Below are 14757 nucleotides of genomic sequence, written 5' to 3'. Positions count from 1 at the left end.
CCAACTTCTCTGTCTTTTCATGACATATAAGCTACACATTGTCCACAAACACTGGGCTTCGCTCACCAAGCTTGACCGCATCACCTGATTTTGTCACTAGTTAGCTGAGTAGCGGAGGATACCCCGAGGTGTCCAATCAACACAAATCAACACAAATCGCCAACACAAACACCCAAGAAAGCTTCACATATCATCACCATCAGACACCATGGTGAAAGAAACAAAGCTTTACGATTGTCTCAACATCAAACCTGAGGCGACTCAGGAAGAGGTCAAAAAGGGCTACAGGTATGTTCAGTTCGCTCACCCAAAAAAGCTAATGCGGGGCGATGTCGCTTCCGGCAGTTTCCACCTTGGGCTGTATACATTAAATATTGCTCAATGCCGAATTCTGCTGGCAGCGACGCGCTCGCACTGCGGCTGTGCAGTGTACTGACTCGGGCCACAGAAAAGCTGCCCTCAAATGGCACCCCGACAAGAACAAGGACGATCCCGCTGCCGCCGAAAAGTTTAAGGAATGCTCCCAGGCCTATGAGATCCTCTCCGACCCCGAAAAGCGCAAAGTCTACGATGACTATGGCCTCGAATTCCTCCTGAGAGGTGGTGCACCTCCTCCTGAAGGCGCCCCAGGCGCTGGGGCACAGGGCCACCCGTTCGCTGGTGGCGTTCCTCCGGGCTTCGACTTTGGCGGTGGCATGGGCGGCGGTGGAGCCCGTACCTTTCACTTCCAAACAGGCGGTGGCGGCTCCCGTGGATACAACTTTACACCCGCCGACAGTATCTTCCAAGAGTTCATGCGCTCATATGGCATGGGCGGCGGCATGGGCGGCGGCATGCCAGGTATGGGCGACGATTTCGATGGCCCTGACTTTCAGCAGTCATATGGCAGCACTGGTCGGTCAAGTCGCCACAGGACAAGAGGCAGCGGCGGCGGCCATCCACGAGAGCGAACACCCGACATTTCTACTGTCGAGCGGCCTTTGCCGTTGACACTGGAGGAGCTTTTCAACGGCGTCGAGAAGAAGATGAAGATCAAGCGCAAGACCTTTGACGAAACCGGCAAGCGTGTTCAGTCTGATAAGATCCTCAACGTTCCCATCAAAGCCGGACTCAAGAAAGGCTCCAAAATCAAGTTCAGCGGAGTCGGAGACCAAGTCGAGGGAGGTCGCCAAGACTTGCACTTCGTTGTCGAAGAGGTAAGACATAGCACCCACACCCCCTTTCTTCAACATCCTCAGTTGATATCGGCGCTAACACATTTCACAGAAACCTCATCTCATCTACAAACGAGAGGACAACGATTTGATCCAAACCGTCACTCTCGATCTCAAAGAGGCTCTGACAGGTTGGAAGCGAACCGTGTCGACGATTGACGGCAAACAAATCAACCTGGATAAAGGTGGACCCACCCAGCCGGGCAGCGAGGAACGCTATCCCGGTTTAGGAATGCCTCTGAGTAAACGGCCTGGCGAAAGAGGCGACTTTGTCATAAAGTACAAGGTCAACTTTCCGTCGAGTTTATCGGCGGCACAGAAGAATAAGCTCAAGGAGATTTTGTAAGAGCGATATTCCACGAAAACGATACGAATCAGCAGAAATTGCCATTTTACAGCAGAGCGAGGGTGATCAAGAGACATCAACAAAGCAGACGGCGTTTGGGTTGATCATTTTTGTTCTTCCTTCTTGTTTATATGAATTTTATACCTAGGTTTCGGCATTTGAACTACTTGCCTTGTGGAGTTTTCTTTCAGATAGCAGATTGTCACCCTGACGGCGATCATTTAATACAGTGGTATTTAACTCGTGCTTGTATAATGATGTTGTGTGGTCGTGCTGGAGTCGTGAACAAATCAACTGATTGCAATTGTGAATTGAGAGGCAAGCTGTGATATGATTGGCATGATGTGATATATGAATGCACGTATTCACAGTAGCTGCCAGCTAATTTAACCTACATAAGCGTCGTGTGATATGTTCAGCCCTCTGCTGGAGAAGGCTGGTTCTCCTAGCAACCAGTCACATCACATCATCCTTGAAATGATTGACGGCCGATGATGGCATGACAATACACATGGTACACCAGCCAAGGGTACCTTTGCCAAGTCGCATGCTCGTGGCGGCCAATTGTGGTGACCACGGTTCAGCTACTACTTGCTTGCAATGCAACCTGGCACCACCACTCGCAATCTACTTCAGCCCAAATACGAGAAGAACTTGCGCTAGCCTCGGTTCTAATAATAATGTACCCTGCATTGTTTACTAGTGTTTTTCCCAAGAAAGGCAGGGCTGACTGACAGACCACGGAGTTAGTACCCCGGACGGGTTCATAAGATTGCGGCTGCTCCCTCCCCTCCCCTCTTTCCCGTCTGACCTGGTCGCGTGTTCATTTTCCCGAAGCAACGAAACGAGCAACGATGGCGCCCCGATACAAATTTGTGTTGGCCACGGCCCTGTCGCTGACCAGCGTCGGTGTCGTCCACGGCGCCGCCGTCGTTGCGCTCGATGAGACATCCTCTCTGCAGATCCCGCGCATCCAGGTCGACCCGTCGCGGTACGTAGACCCTGACTTTGCCGCGCTCTCCTTTGACCAGGCGTCGTTTGTCAACTACGCGCTCAACAACGACGGCACGCCCAACGCATTTTCGCAGAACCTCGTCGACGCCATCTACACCCGCACCGGCGGCAAGCCGCTGATTCGACTCGGCGGCATCCGCGCCGACTATGCGCGCTACGTCGAGAATCAGACGGCGCCCGTGCTGCCCCGTGCCGAGGTGAGCGACGGCGAGGAGGCCGGCGGCGGCCGCATCGACGGCACGACGATCGGACCCTCGTACTGGGACGTCGTGGCCAACAGCTTCCCCGCGGCGCAGTACATCGTCCAGGTGCCCATGGCGGACCCGGACATTGCGCGCGTTGTGCGCTGGGCCAAAGCGGCGGCCGCCAGGGTCGGCCTCGACAGGATCCACAGCTTCGAGCCCGGCCACGAGCCGGACCGGTATCCCGCCCAGGGGCTGGGCCCGCCCGCCTGGCAGGGCCGACAGGACAACGGCACGTACGTGGCCAACTTTCTCAACTACTGCGACGCCGTGGCCGCGGGGCTCGGCCTGCCGCGGGGCGCGCGCCGCTTCCAGGCGCTCGACACGGCGTCGCACCCGGCGGATCCCCAGCAGGACGTCTTCTCGCTGAGCCTGCGCTTGTCGCTTCAGCAGGGGCTCGACAACCACCACGCCGTCCGGACGGTGGCGCGGCACTACTACCAGACCGAGGGCGCCGGCAACGCGGGCTCGCTGGCCGCGGGGCTGATGAACCACGGCGCCGTCGCGGCCCGTCTCGACGTGTTCCGCGACGATCTCGAGTTCCTCGCCGGCCGTAGCAATGGCACCGGCGGCGGCGCCAAGATCCCGTACGTGCTGTCCGAGGTGGGCAGCTCGACGGGCCCCGCGCGCGACTACGCGTACGGGGCGACGCTCGGCGCCGCGCTCTGGCAGGCTGACCTGCAGCTCTACGGGCTGTCGCTGGGCGTGTCGCGCTTCCACCTCCAGCAGGCGATGCGGACGCCCGGCTCCGACCTGTGGCTGCCGGGCGCGTCGGGCGGCCAGCCCGCGCAAGTCCTGGCGGGCTTCTACGCGCAGCCGTTTGTGGCCGACGTCGTGGGCGCCGCCCCCGCCGTGCAGGTCAGGAACGTGCCGCTCGAGCCCAACGTCGCCGCGTACGTCGCGTACGAGGCCGGCACGCCGCGGCGCGTGGCCTTGGTCAACCTGCAGTACTGGAGCAAGTGCCGCTCCCGGGGCGAGACGCGGCAGGCGCGGCGCGTCCGCGTGCAGGCGCCGCCGGGCGTGGCCAGGGTGCGGGTCGTGCACCTCACGAGCCCCCAGGGCGCGAGCGCCCGGGCCACGACCATGACGTACGCCGGCAGCCAGTGGACGTACGAGAGCCTGGGCAAGGAGGTCAAGGACGTGAGGAACGACGGCGACGTGCTCGCCGTGCAGGGCGGTACGGTCGAGGTGCCGGTCAAGGCGAGCGAGGCCGTCATTGTGCACTTTTTGTAAGAAGGAAGCAAGGAATGGGCACACAAGTACATATGTGGTAGTAATAGTTTATGTAGCTCACTGGAATTTATACTTTAAAGCTGCTTCCGTATGCCCTTTGTTTTGGGAATTATATTTTTGGCTTGGAAAACATGCACACATACATTCAGTGGAGCAGACGGACGATCTGAAAATCCGTAATTGTCATTCTGTATACTATAGAAGGTTTGGACTGTTTGCTCGCGATGAAGATTGGTCGCTTGCAACCTCCAAGTAGGCCCTTTCCCATTGTTCCCAACCAACGCCGTCCGGTCTGCAGCCAGTAGGCTGAGCATGTTGGGAAGGGGAGAGCGGATAGGGAGCGGGAGAGAGCCTGGTCCGGCTTTGTCTAAGCCGGAAAGCCGGGGATGCCAGTAGGCAGGGTGAGGCCGCCAGGCAGGGTGATGCCGCCAGGCAGGGTGATGCCGGTAGGCAGAGTGATGCCGCCAGGCAGGGTAAAGGTCGTAGGCAGAGCAATGCTGGTGGGATTAGGCACCTGCTGTTTGATGGCGGACGCAGCGGCGCTGGCAAAGGCCTGCAGAGCCGCCTGGACGGAAGACGCCAGGGCCTGGGTCGCGGGACCGAGATCGATGGGCGCGGCACGAGCTTCGACAGGCGCGGCCTGGGGCGCGGCCAGGGCACCGGCAGCGGCAGCGGTCAGGGCGAGGAGGGCAAACTTCATGGTGATGGCCTTTTTTGGTGGTTTGGGGTTCGGCTTTTGGTTTGTATCTAGAATGATGAGGAATGAAGTGTTTGATATTGTGCTTGTTTTGTGTACTGTTGATTCGGGATGCTGCCCAAATACTTATACTTTTTTTTTCGTCGGCACGCCGATGGCCAGGACCTCGTTCATTTGCAATGATCATGACTTCATGCTCGTCAGGAAAGTATTTGAACATTTTTGCCACGTCGATGCCACGGCGACGCCATGTTGAAGCCATGTTGAAGCCACCTCGACTGTGATATGTGCCATCGTTGGCGGGGGCGCGGTGGTCTGGAGTCACGGGACTGTTGGCTGACTTCATGACTCGAAACGAATTCTCTTGCTCCTATCCTCAGTTTGGCAAAGTCTCACTGAATTCCAAAATAGCCCAAAGCCATCTTTTCATGTCTATATGCCTTCCAAATCTACATGAGCGCGCACTTGCAGGTGCAAGCGAGCGTCGTGAGGTTCCAAATGCGTCGAGACAGCCCACAGTCCCGCCTCCAGAGTGATCGCTAGCCAGGATAGCAGTGTAGCATCATAACGCCACGGCAACAAGTCTGGACCTTGTCCATACTGGTCCATACTGGTCCATACTGGTCCATACAGGTCCATACCGGTCTATACTGGCTCTTTCTGACTCGCGTGGCGTTAAATATGTCAAAAACAAACCTCAGCCACCGAGGCTGAAAGAAACTCGGATTAGGCGACGTTGTGAATCGAGCCAATGGGGGGATTTCTTCGTTCGAGCACACTCACTGTGGCTTTATGCAGCCAGTGCCAAAATAGCGGCACTCTGTGCTCCGAAACTTTAAAACTGGATGGCTGACAATTCAGTTGACCTCCTTGCCTTATTCGGATATGGGTCTCTGGATCGGCAAACTGGTTCTGCAGATCTCGATGCGCCACAGTCGAGCTAAAAGGCTGGCACCAAGAACAGTCTGCAGAAACTGTCGGGCTACGCAGAGACTGCGAGGAGAACAGGTTGCCATTTGTCATCAAAATTGAATTCACGTTTCCAGAGTACATGGTCCTTTTTTGGGCAGAGACCTTGTGTTATCGTCATTGAAGACTTGCTAACATGTCGGCAGGCAATATTGGTTGTAGCATGACTCTGTGTGGTCAAAACTGTAGTAATACAATTAAATCATTACATACTATCGCAATATAGACTATCGTTACATGCGGTGAAAATGTTCAAAAACTAGTGTCCGCTGACAACCGTCTTGGCCTGGGTGGTGTGGCCGAGACCGCTGTTGGTGGCCTTGGTCTTGGTGCTGTCGACGCCGTAGGACGAATTGTCCTTGGTCTTGGCGCTGTCGAGGCCGTAGGCACTGTCCTTGCCGCTGCTGCCGCCGGCGGCGCCGTGGATGGCCTCCTGCTCCTTCTGCAGGGCCTTGTCCTTGAGGCTGGGGCAGCCGTCAAACTCGGCAATCTTGCGAGGCGCCGACGACGAGAGGTTCTTGCTCTGGCCGTCGCTGCCGAGGAACTCCTCCATGGTCTTGACGGGCAGGATGGTCGTCTCGTGGTGGATAGGCGCGGCCTGGTGCACCTCGTGGACGGGGACCGTGGTGTGCACCACCTCGGGCTGGATCGTCTCCTTCTGGATCACGGGCTGCACGTGGTGGTGGACGTGGTGGTGGGTGCGCTGGCCCGTCACGGCGGCGCCGGTCGAGGTGCTGTGCTCCGTGGCCTGCACGTTGCGCTCGCTCGTGTACTGCGCGGCGTCCTGCTGGAGGGCGGCCTTGGTGTCGGCCTCGTTGGCGTGGTTGAGGCTCTTCTCGTTGACGGCGGCCATGTTGTGCGTGTGCTTCTCCGGACTGTGACCGGTTAGTATCTGCGTGTTGGGAAAGGGGTGTTCGGGCGGTGGAAGGGGGACTCACAGAGTCTCCTTGACATTCAGAGGCTGCACGACAGTCTGGTGATGGTCTTGGTGGATCTCCTGGTCGACGGCGGTGATGACCTCTTCGTGTCTCTGAGGACGGACCTGCTCCTTGACGACGGGGTCACGAACATCCTGGTCGATGGTGGTGTCATGCTTGCCATCCTTGGAGAGGAAGCTTGCAACGGCCTTCTTAGCTTTATCCATTATGAATTGCTTTTGTATAGTTGTTATTTAACGCTTGAGAAAGTGGTTGTCTGTTATTGTGATGCGATGTAATGCAATGATAATAGTAGATATATCTTTCAATTCCAACGAACAAAGGTGAATATATATACTAGTTGAACGGTCTTTGAATAGGCCCTTTACATCATCACTTCTTAACTTTTGAGATCACGTCACAGACGAACCGAGCTGAATGGTTCGCTTGCAAACTCGCAAGCTTGGCATCCTCTATCTTGCCCAGTCTCCATCCGATGCTAGCTAGACAGCGATCTTTTCCATCGGCTTGGCTCTGGGGAAGCCTCTTCAGGTGTGGTTTGATTCTATCTGTTTGCGACTAACTACACCAAGGTGAAGCCAACGAACGTCCAGTCCACAATCGTGGAGCAGAAGCTTCCGCAGCTGCCAATCAACATCAGTTTTGATGGTCCGAGCGAAGATCAGAACCAGCTGAAGCACAGGAATTTGGCAGAAACAGAGTTTGATACCAGAACCTATGACGCGGGAAGCAACGGGTATGATGTCGTCTTCAGCCCGCAACGAGAGCGACCTGCGTCATGGCAGCCCCGTTGGTTCGCAGCCGTCGCTGCCAAATTAGAGTTTGAGGATACTGTCATTCATTCTGGGCCGCGCATCCCAGGCGAACAGGAACGCAAGCAGCTGCGATGCGGGCAGGAGAATTTTCTGACGAGTTTGCGTGAATCGGCGGGATCGGCGCTATATGTGGTCGTTCGGGTTATGGTCAAGCGCAACACTATGTGGTCCTAGTTCTCGGTGTGGCGCTTGACCAGAACCGTCCTGCAAGGGGCAATCTGTTCACCTTGGCTTCCAGGATTAAATAAATCATAACACTGTACCCTGCATTTCGTCACAAATCGTACGCTTGGCAGGGTCCCAGCTGGCCTTGTTGTAGGGCTGTTCTAGGACTGTTCTACGATATATCAGTTTCCTGCCATAGTTTGTAGTTACGCTCCCAGTTCAGCTTAGCCGAAGTTCGGCGGCAAGACGTCACCAGGCTCGTTGCGAATGGTGCCGCCCCCATATTTACAGCGGCGCCCGGTCCTTCGGAATGGACGGAATCGGCGCTGATGGGTCAGCCACCGTCGTTAGCCCGGAACATTTCTCCTGGGCGGCGGAAGAGGCGGACGGCAAACAGCTGCTTTAGGCCGCTGGCAACGTATAGATAAACAAGCGAACCAAGCCCCGGCGCTACATATGGTCGTGCATAGAGGGCGGTACTTGTTATCTGATGTCGCTGTGTTTGCGGTATTCGATTGGCAACGAATTCAGCTGACGCCGGCAATTTTCGCATGCTCAAAATATTGTATCTGAGCAGAACCACGCAGCTATCTACTTGCCTCTTCTAAATTTGAAGCTCCAGGGTACGACTGAAATGAGGACGAAAGATTTCCGACGCGTGGCCGGCGGCAGACGGTACATACTTTTTATAAATAGTCATTTCCTTCAGCTAACCGATGGGCATCAAGCTACATGTATGTTGTGGTACCTGTCCAGGGAGTACGCGGCTACACAAGTGCGACATGTCTCATAAATGTCTGCAGCTACGGATGGTGAGAGGCATGGGGCCTGACTGGCCCGGCATCCCGGTGAGCCCGGGTGAGCTGTAGTTCGCGCTTTCGGTCTAGCCTCTAGCCTACGATACGTCATACTTACAAGATGCGCTGAGTTTCTCCATGGCTTTTTTCGGTGGGAGCGAGTAGCGGCGATCATTGCTAGTCTTGGGATAGCTACGGTATTGTGTATCGGTACTCTTCACACTGTGGCGAGCGAAGGTATCTTGTCCACGTTTGCTATGGCGAAAATGATGCAAACCATGCAAGTATATTGGGAGCGAGCCTGAGAATACCGAATTGGGTTGGAACCTGTTAAGTGTTATGTATTATAGCGCGTATAAATAATTATTATCAAAGGTGGGAGGGGTTCGATAATAGCTAATATAGCGGTTCAAAACTCAGTGCCCTAGTTTCCTTTCTAAGAGAGGAACCTGAGTAGCGCTATTGTTATATTTCCTACTAAAAATAAGTACTTTTAAAAGCATGTTTTTAATAGTAATAGAATTATTCCGGCTAGGAAGAAGAGTCGGTTCACATAGCATGACTTGTTATTATAGCAGTTGCTGACAGAAGTAAAGTGCTAGTCAGGCAACTTCATGCTACGACATTCAATCGAGTTCAGGGCTGCCCCCGGGGGCAGCATCTGTCAACTACAACTTCACCGCCGGCCTGGACTGACCCAAATGCCGAAGACGCTCCTACACACACTCATTATATGCTTCTGCCATTTTCTTAAACTCATAGTACTACTACACTCCGTTGAATGTGGCCTGTCTCGTTAATCAGGGCTTTGCACTTGAAAATGTCCGCAAAGTCGTCGAGGCATTTGCTCCGAGCTTCAACATGGCCGGGCTTCGTGCTGATGCCTACAGCAGGAACCATGTTCACGTAACTTTTGCGCCCAGCCACTTGCAGTGGACCCTGACCCGTCAGCAGCGACGCGACGTGGTTCATCGCAATGTCTTCACAATTCATATGCTGGTCCACGTAGTTGCGGATGTTGATCATGTCCGCTTCGTCGGACCAATAGTAATCCATCAAGGAGATATGCGAGAAGGCCAGGTTCGTAAGAACCATGGCGTAGGCATCCTGGTCCTCGGAGCAGAATGCGTACCGAAGCTTGCCGCCCTCTATAGGTTCTGCGCAACGCGCCAGGGCACCCGTCATCCTGTCCCGGCCAAACTTGCGCCAGGCTTGGAAGGCAAACTCCACATCTGAGGGGTTGTAGTACACATCGTCATCGCTGAGGAGAATAGCCTGCGTCTTGTAGGCGGGGTCGGGCCAGAGCTTCTGGTTCAGGCTGTTGACTGGCGACTTCCTGTACCGCACGGGGACGCTGTGCTTGGAGACGTAATCGGCAGGCACTTGGTCGTCGACGTTGTTCCATACCACGACAACTTCGAGCAGAGACGGAATCTCCTCGCTCAAGAGCGCATGGAGAGTCTCGTTGAGTTCGTCCTGGCGGTTGTATGTCTGCATGGCGATGCTGTAAAGCGGCGCGGACCCCCCGTTAGCTCTCCAATATTCGCCGGCCTCCGCACATGAAGCACAAGTGCATCGCAGAAAACTCACGTGAACTTGTCATCCTTTAGATGCAAGTACCGTTTCTTCGCAGCATTCCAGCGACGTTGCGATCCTGCAACGTTGTCCTCTCGGCACGCTCGGTAATGTGATCTCGTCGTCGCATCTGGAACGGCCTTGAAGCCGCCCCGAGTACTGTCTGGCATTTCGCTGCTGGGAGTGAATTTTATGAGCACCAGGACGAAGACCGCACACAAAAAAATCACGAGGAACTTTGTGGCGACTTGCTTGGAGGCGCAAGAGCTGAAGTAAGCCAGTCGACGTGCCATTTTCTTCCTCGACGTCTGAAAGGGGGATCATGAGAATACAGAGGTCGAATATAACGGGTATACGTGCCAGGCCGCACACTAGATTCCTCTAGTAGGGAGCCGCGCGGCCACCATCCCTTTGATACTCGAGGAGGAGTACTGGTACACATACTTAGAAGTTTAAATAATTGGGTCTCTGTTGTCGACCTGGGTAACGCAGATAGTTGCAAAATGTCTTCATGGTGCTAGACCAGCAGATATCTATGTTGGAGAATGTTGCAATATTTTGCATCAAGATCAAGGGGGCCATCCACCTAGAGGTATCCGTACATTTAAAAGACTTAGACACAGTCCAAGAAATAAAAAGCTTTTGCTAGCAACCCACCCAGTATCCCCCCCGCTGTTGGCCAACTTGTTAGTTATGAGTTACCCACTGCATCCATCTACCACATTGACACTGGTGTTTTCTCTGTACGGACTCTTGCTACTGCACCGGGTAATTCATCTGCAGCTCTCCCTATATTCGTAAAGGAATAAGCGTTTAAAGATGCCATATTTTAGTGCCCTATTGCGCCCCATGGCGCCCTATAGTGCCTTATGGATAAAGCCCGGCGCCTTGTGTGTGCTAGGCAATACCTACTAACCTATAGGCTATCGCTATAGGGCACCAATATATGGTATTTCTTAACGAATCGTTTTTTTTTTTCAATAGGGCTAAATATAAAGAAAAAAAGATATAGAAATATCCATTAATTAATTAAGTATTAATATATATATATTTCATTATAAATATATTCATAGAGAAATAATCGTCTAAAAATGCCGTGTCTTGGTATGATGTGGAGCGAATCACCAATTCAGGTGCGTCAGTGCCAAAACGCAACTTTGCAAAAAGTTGTCTCACTGGTGGTGCACCGTAGCCTGCTCCCAACCGTTTAAAGCGGCAAGTAGAACGGATGACTTTTCCAGCGGTATAACAAGAAAGGTACTTATACAGAAACGAAGAAGAAAGGAAAACGGAAAAGGGGAGCAAAGGGAGAAAAAGGAGAAAAAAAAAGGCAAGGGGCCCAACCCAACCAAGCCTGAGCAGGCTGGTTCTCTGTAACAAAGTGCAGAAGTGGACAGCAACAACCGTGTCCATAGTTTCGTAAGCCGCTTACGATGGATCCATGTTCATCTTTGACATTGTCAACTTTACAAGCACTTGAAGTCTTACACGACTGAAGAGATGGTACCTCTCACAGGGCTGACTGACAGCGTGACGTGGCGCTGGAGGCGGACCCGGCAGTGTCTCACCCATGTTAGTGTCATCCATTGCCGAGGCTCAAGAAATTGTGTTACCCCTCCTTGTCGCCCAAAAAGGAAAGCCCACTACGAAAGAGGCATAGAGTCGATGCACCAGCGTTCGATCGAGGGTTGGGGGAACCTGCGGCCGTGGTGTGTTGGATGTGGCAAACCGTCTCCTTGCATTGGTCGCTCGCCCAGAGATGAAGAAGAATAGCATTGTGTCTCTGGCCCAAGTCTTGATGGAACAATCCCAGGCACCATGCCGCAGACAAGGCAGCTTGGATAGGAGTCCTGGGCTGTAGTCGTGTGGAAGGAGCCTGGAGTAAACCCGTCCCCCGTTCCTCGTGACTGGGCTGCTATAAGCACATGCAATCTCACATGTCGAACGAGACGCGAGAGATGTTGAATGAGGGAAATAAAGGAGGGGAATAAAGAGGGGACCGTTCCTACATTGCGCACCCTTCGCGTAATATACAGTGACTCAACAGCCACGCAATCCGCGCCATGCGCTCGGGTTCCTGACGTAAACTACTGGGCAAGCCAATGCGCGTCGATTCATATGTGGTCTTTCTCGTCAGCGCATTGGCCCGAAGCGGGGAAAGAAGCCTGATTACTCGATCCCCCCAGACTCTTCCACCCCAACCAGTTTCAGGCCACTTGACTGGGGTTTGGCATGTGAATAGCTGTAACCCCACAGATTTAACTATAATGTACTAAGTAGCGTTGTTTCGAGACCATCACCTCAACTTGGACAATACATCACAACCAGAGAGGCGCTTGTCGTGGCCAATATCTATATAACCACAAGACCCGTCTTTTGTCACATCACAACAACATCAGAATATACTTGCCATCATCAGACACCACTGTGGCCTGCCCTTCATCATCGCATCTTTGAAACACCAACGGTCCCACGTCGCCCACAATGTCTACAGAGACCGTGACGGCAACCGCCGTGAAGCGTAACCCCTTGGACTCGATCAAGGCAACGTGGCAAAACGCCGACAAGAGCACCTGGAACGTCTGGCACTGGTTCTTTGAGATCCTGTCCGTTCACCCCGAGGAGCTGGGCAAGCCCGTTCCGGTCTTTGCCAAGACGGACAAGGTCCCCAACTCGTCCTCGAGACACATTCACAGATGGGTGCTGTCCTACGCCGCCGTGCCCATGCTGCTCCACTACGCCTACTACGTCTACACGGGGCAGAACCTCACGCGCGGCTGGGCGCTCTTCCTGTACGGCGCGTGGCTGAACTTTACCGCCATCCGGGAGATTCAGACCATCCGCAAGATGGGGCAGACGTACGGCTACCTCGACGGCGACAAGCACGCCCGCGACGGCATCCCCGACGTTCGCGTCCGCCAGGTCGTCACGTCGCTGATCCTCACCTCCACCCTGCGACCGACAATGGCCATCGGGCTCGCCTGGGACGCGGCCAAGACGCCCGAGTCCCTCCTCGGGTGGCCGCTCGCCTGGCTCCTCGTCGAGCTCACCATGTACCCGCTCATGGTGGACTTTTGGTTCTACTGGTACCACCGCGCGATGCACGACATCCCCTGGCTGTGGCAGTTCCACCGCACCCACCACCTGACCAAGCACCCCAACACGCTGCTCTCCCTGTACGCCGACGGCTGGCAGGAGCTCTTTGACATTGTCGTCATCCCCGTCCTGGCTTTCGTCTCGTGCCGGCTCATGGGCCTGCCGATGGGCTTCTACGAGACGTGGATCTGCTACGAGTACGTCATCTTCATCGAGCTCTTCGGCCACAGCGGCATCCGCATGCGCGGCTCCCCGGGCCTGACGGCGGGACCTCTCCTCAAGTACCTCGGCATGGACCTCGCCATCGAGGACCACGACCTCCACCACCGTACCGGCTGGAAGAAGAGCCACAACTACGGGAAGCAGACGCGCGTCTGGGACACCATCTTCGGCACCAAGACGGCGCGCATCGAGTCGCACGAGCAGAATGTGGACTACTCGGTTGATGCTTCCATCCCCATCTTCTAATACCGGGCTCAGGTAAAGTGCACCTGATGTACTGGAAGCGTGCTGGACGAGACGAGTGAAGGGTTCGCTTTAGGACTTATGGAGATGTCGGGGGGCGGTTTTCAAGAGGAAAAATGTCTATACGGACCGGGAATGTCAATATTTAAAAGGGGTTTATAAATTACAGAAGATATCCATGTATGCTAGTTCTAGTTCTCTTATAGTTTTCACAATACCTTGACGATTCTTAATGATGCAAATAATTGCTCAGGCTGCGACCAATCCCTTGTGCCACTGCCCCAGCCCTCATGTACATCCTCATGAGGCCTGCAAACAAATCGATAGACCTTCCAGCTTGTCGGAGACTGACTAGCTGAAATATGCGAGTATTATCTGTTACGATATCTTCCTACGTATTGGAATTGCTGTTAATTCCCAAGGCGCACTGGCATATGTCCTGCGGCGGAATGATGGCTCGATGTGAAAACTGGTCGGGACGGGTTAGTACATTCGCAATATATCACCCTTTGTCTTTGCAAAATCTGATGTAATCTTGTGTTTGTTCACAAATAACTTGTCTATTTCCCCGCGTAATGCGCATGGTAGTGTCCAGTGGTACTTTTCTTTTTACGAAATGCTCGGACCTCTTCGTTGCTACCGCTGAATTAAGAAGCTCGGCCCTCTCCGTAGTGAGATGATTGGGCTTTCTTTCGCGACTTTTGTGTAGTTTGATAGCGTAATGTCACATGCCAGAATATCAGCAATCGGGGCGGGTGGGCTATCACATGTGCGTAAGAATGGCAGCCCTGGTCTGGGCACTGAGCGGATTACGAGGCTTTGTTGAATGTTTTTATAGCTACTGTAATAATGATGTTGGGGTTTAACTTGTGAATATAAGGCCTCTCATGTGTTGTACGATGATACACTCCTGCGTCCGGACAGCCAAAGCCAAGTCAAGTCAGACAACTACCTTCTACCGCCAAGAGAGGCTGGATATGAGAAGGTTGGCTGTGAAACATAGGACCGACCAGGGTATCTGTTGCTGCCTATGCCCTTTGCGTAGCTGACGCTTGGGGTTGTACGTGGCCAGACCCGGGAGCGCTGAAGACCACTTGGCGATGACAGTGAACTGAGAGTCTGCTCCCTGAGTTTGAACAAGGCAGCTAGGTCATTCGCATGGACTGTAGGAATGGATCATAGATGCTCATT

General features: G+C 54.0%; 6 protein-coding genes across 6 annotated transcripts; 3 read left to right on the top strand and 3 right to left on the bottom strand.

The window, feature by feature from the left end:
* Nucleotides 1-208: 208 nt before the first annotated feature.
* V2A60_008076 (uncharacterized protein) lies at nt 209-1560 on the top strand (the record flags this gene model as incomplete). The annotated part of the gene is made up of 3 exons (XM_083259353.1): nt 209-288; nt 449-1196; nt 1267-1560. The coding sequence occupies 3 exons, from the start codon at nt 209-211 to the stop codon at nt 1558-1560; spliced, it is 1122 nt and encodes a 373-aa protein (XP_083115479.1).
* Nucleotides 1561-2414: 854 nt separating this feature from the next.
* On the top strand, nt 2415-4049 carry V2A60_008075 (glycosyl hydrolase family 79 C-terminal domain-containing protein; the record flags this gene model as incomplete). The annotated part of the gene is made up of 1 exon (XM_083259352.1): nt 2415-4049. The coding sequence occupies one exon, from the start codon at nt 2415-2417 to the stop codon at nt 4047-4049; it is 1635 nt and encodes a 544-aa protein (XP_083115478.1).
* Nucleotides 4050-4416: 367 nt separating this feature from the next.
* V2A60_008074 (uncharacterized protein) lies at nt 4417-4749 on the bottom strand (the record flags this gene model as incomplete). Its single annotated transcript, XM_083259351.1, has 1 exon — nt 4417-4749. The coding sequence occupies one exon, from the start codon at nt 4747-4749 to the stop codon at nt 4417-4419; it is 333 nt and encodes a 110-aa protein (XP_083115477.1).
* A 1225-nt stretch (nt 4750-5974) lies between these two features.
* V2A60_008073 (uncharacterized protein) lies at nt 5975-6859 on the bottom strand (the record flags this gene model as incomplete). Its single annotated transcript, XM_083259350.1, has 2 exons — nt 5975-6590; nt 6654-6859. 2 exons carry the CDS (start codon nt 6857-6859, stop codon nt 5975-5977), a joined length of 822 nt encoding a protein of 273 aa, XP_083115476.1.
* Nucleotides 6860-9186: 2327 nt separating this feature from the next.
* Nucleotides 9187-10175, bottom strand: V2A60_008072 (glycosyl transferase family 64 domain-containing protein; the record flags this gene model as incomplete). Its single annotated transcript, XM_083259349.1, has 2 exons — nt 9187-9934; nt 10021-10175. 2 exons carry the CDS (start codon nt 10173-10175, stop codon nt 9187-9189), a joined length of 903 nt encoding a protein of 300 aa, XP_083115475.1.
* A 2314-nt stretch (nt 10176-12489) lies between these two features.
* On the top strand, nt 12490-13569 carry V2A60_008071 (sterol desaturase family protein; the record flags this gene model as incomplete). The annotated part of the gene is made up of 1 exon (XM_083259348.1): nt 12490-13569. The coding sequence occupies one exon, from the start codon at nt 12490-12492 to the stop codon at nt 13567-13569; it is 1080 nt and encodes a 359-aa protein (XP_083115474.1).
* Nucleotides 13570-14757: the final 1188 nt, after the last annotated feature.

The sequence above is a fragment of the Cordyceps javanica genome, chromosome 5 (assembly GCF_051103115.1).
Source record: "Cordyceps javanica chromosome 5, complete sequence".
NCBI classification, from domain to species: domain Eukaryota; kingdom Fungi; phylum Ascomycota; class Sordariomycetes; order Hypocreales; family Cordycipitaceae; genus Cordyceps; species Cordyceps javanica.
The sequence above is the reverse complement of the archived record's forward strand: the minus strand, read 5'-3'. Positions and strand labels throughout refer to the sequence as shown.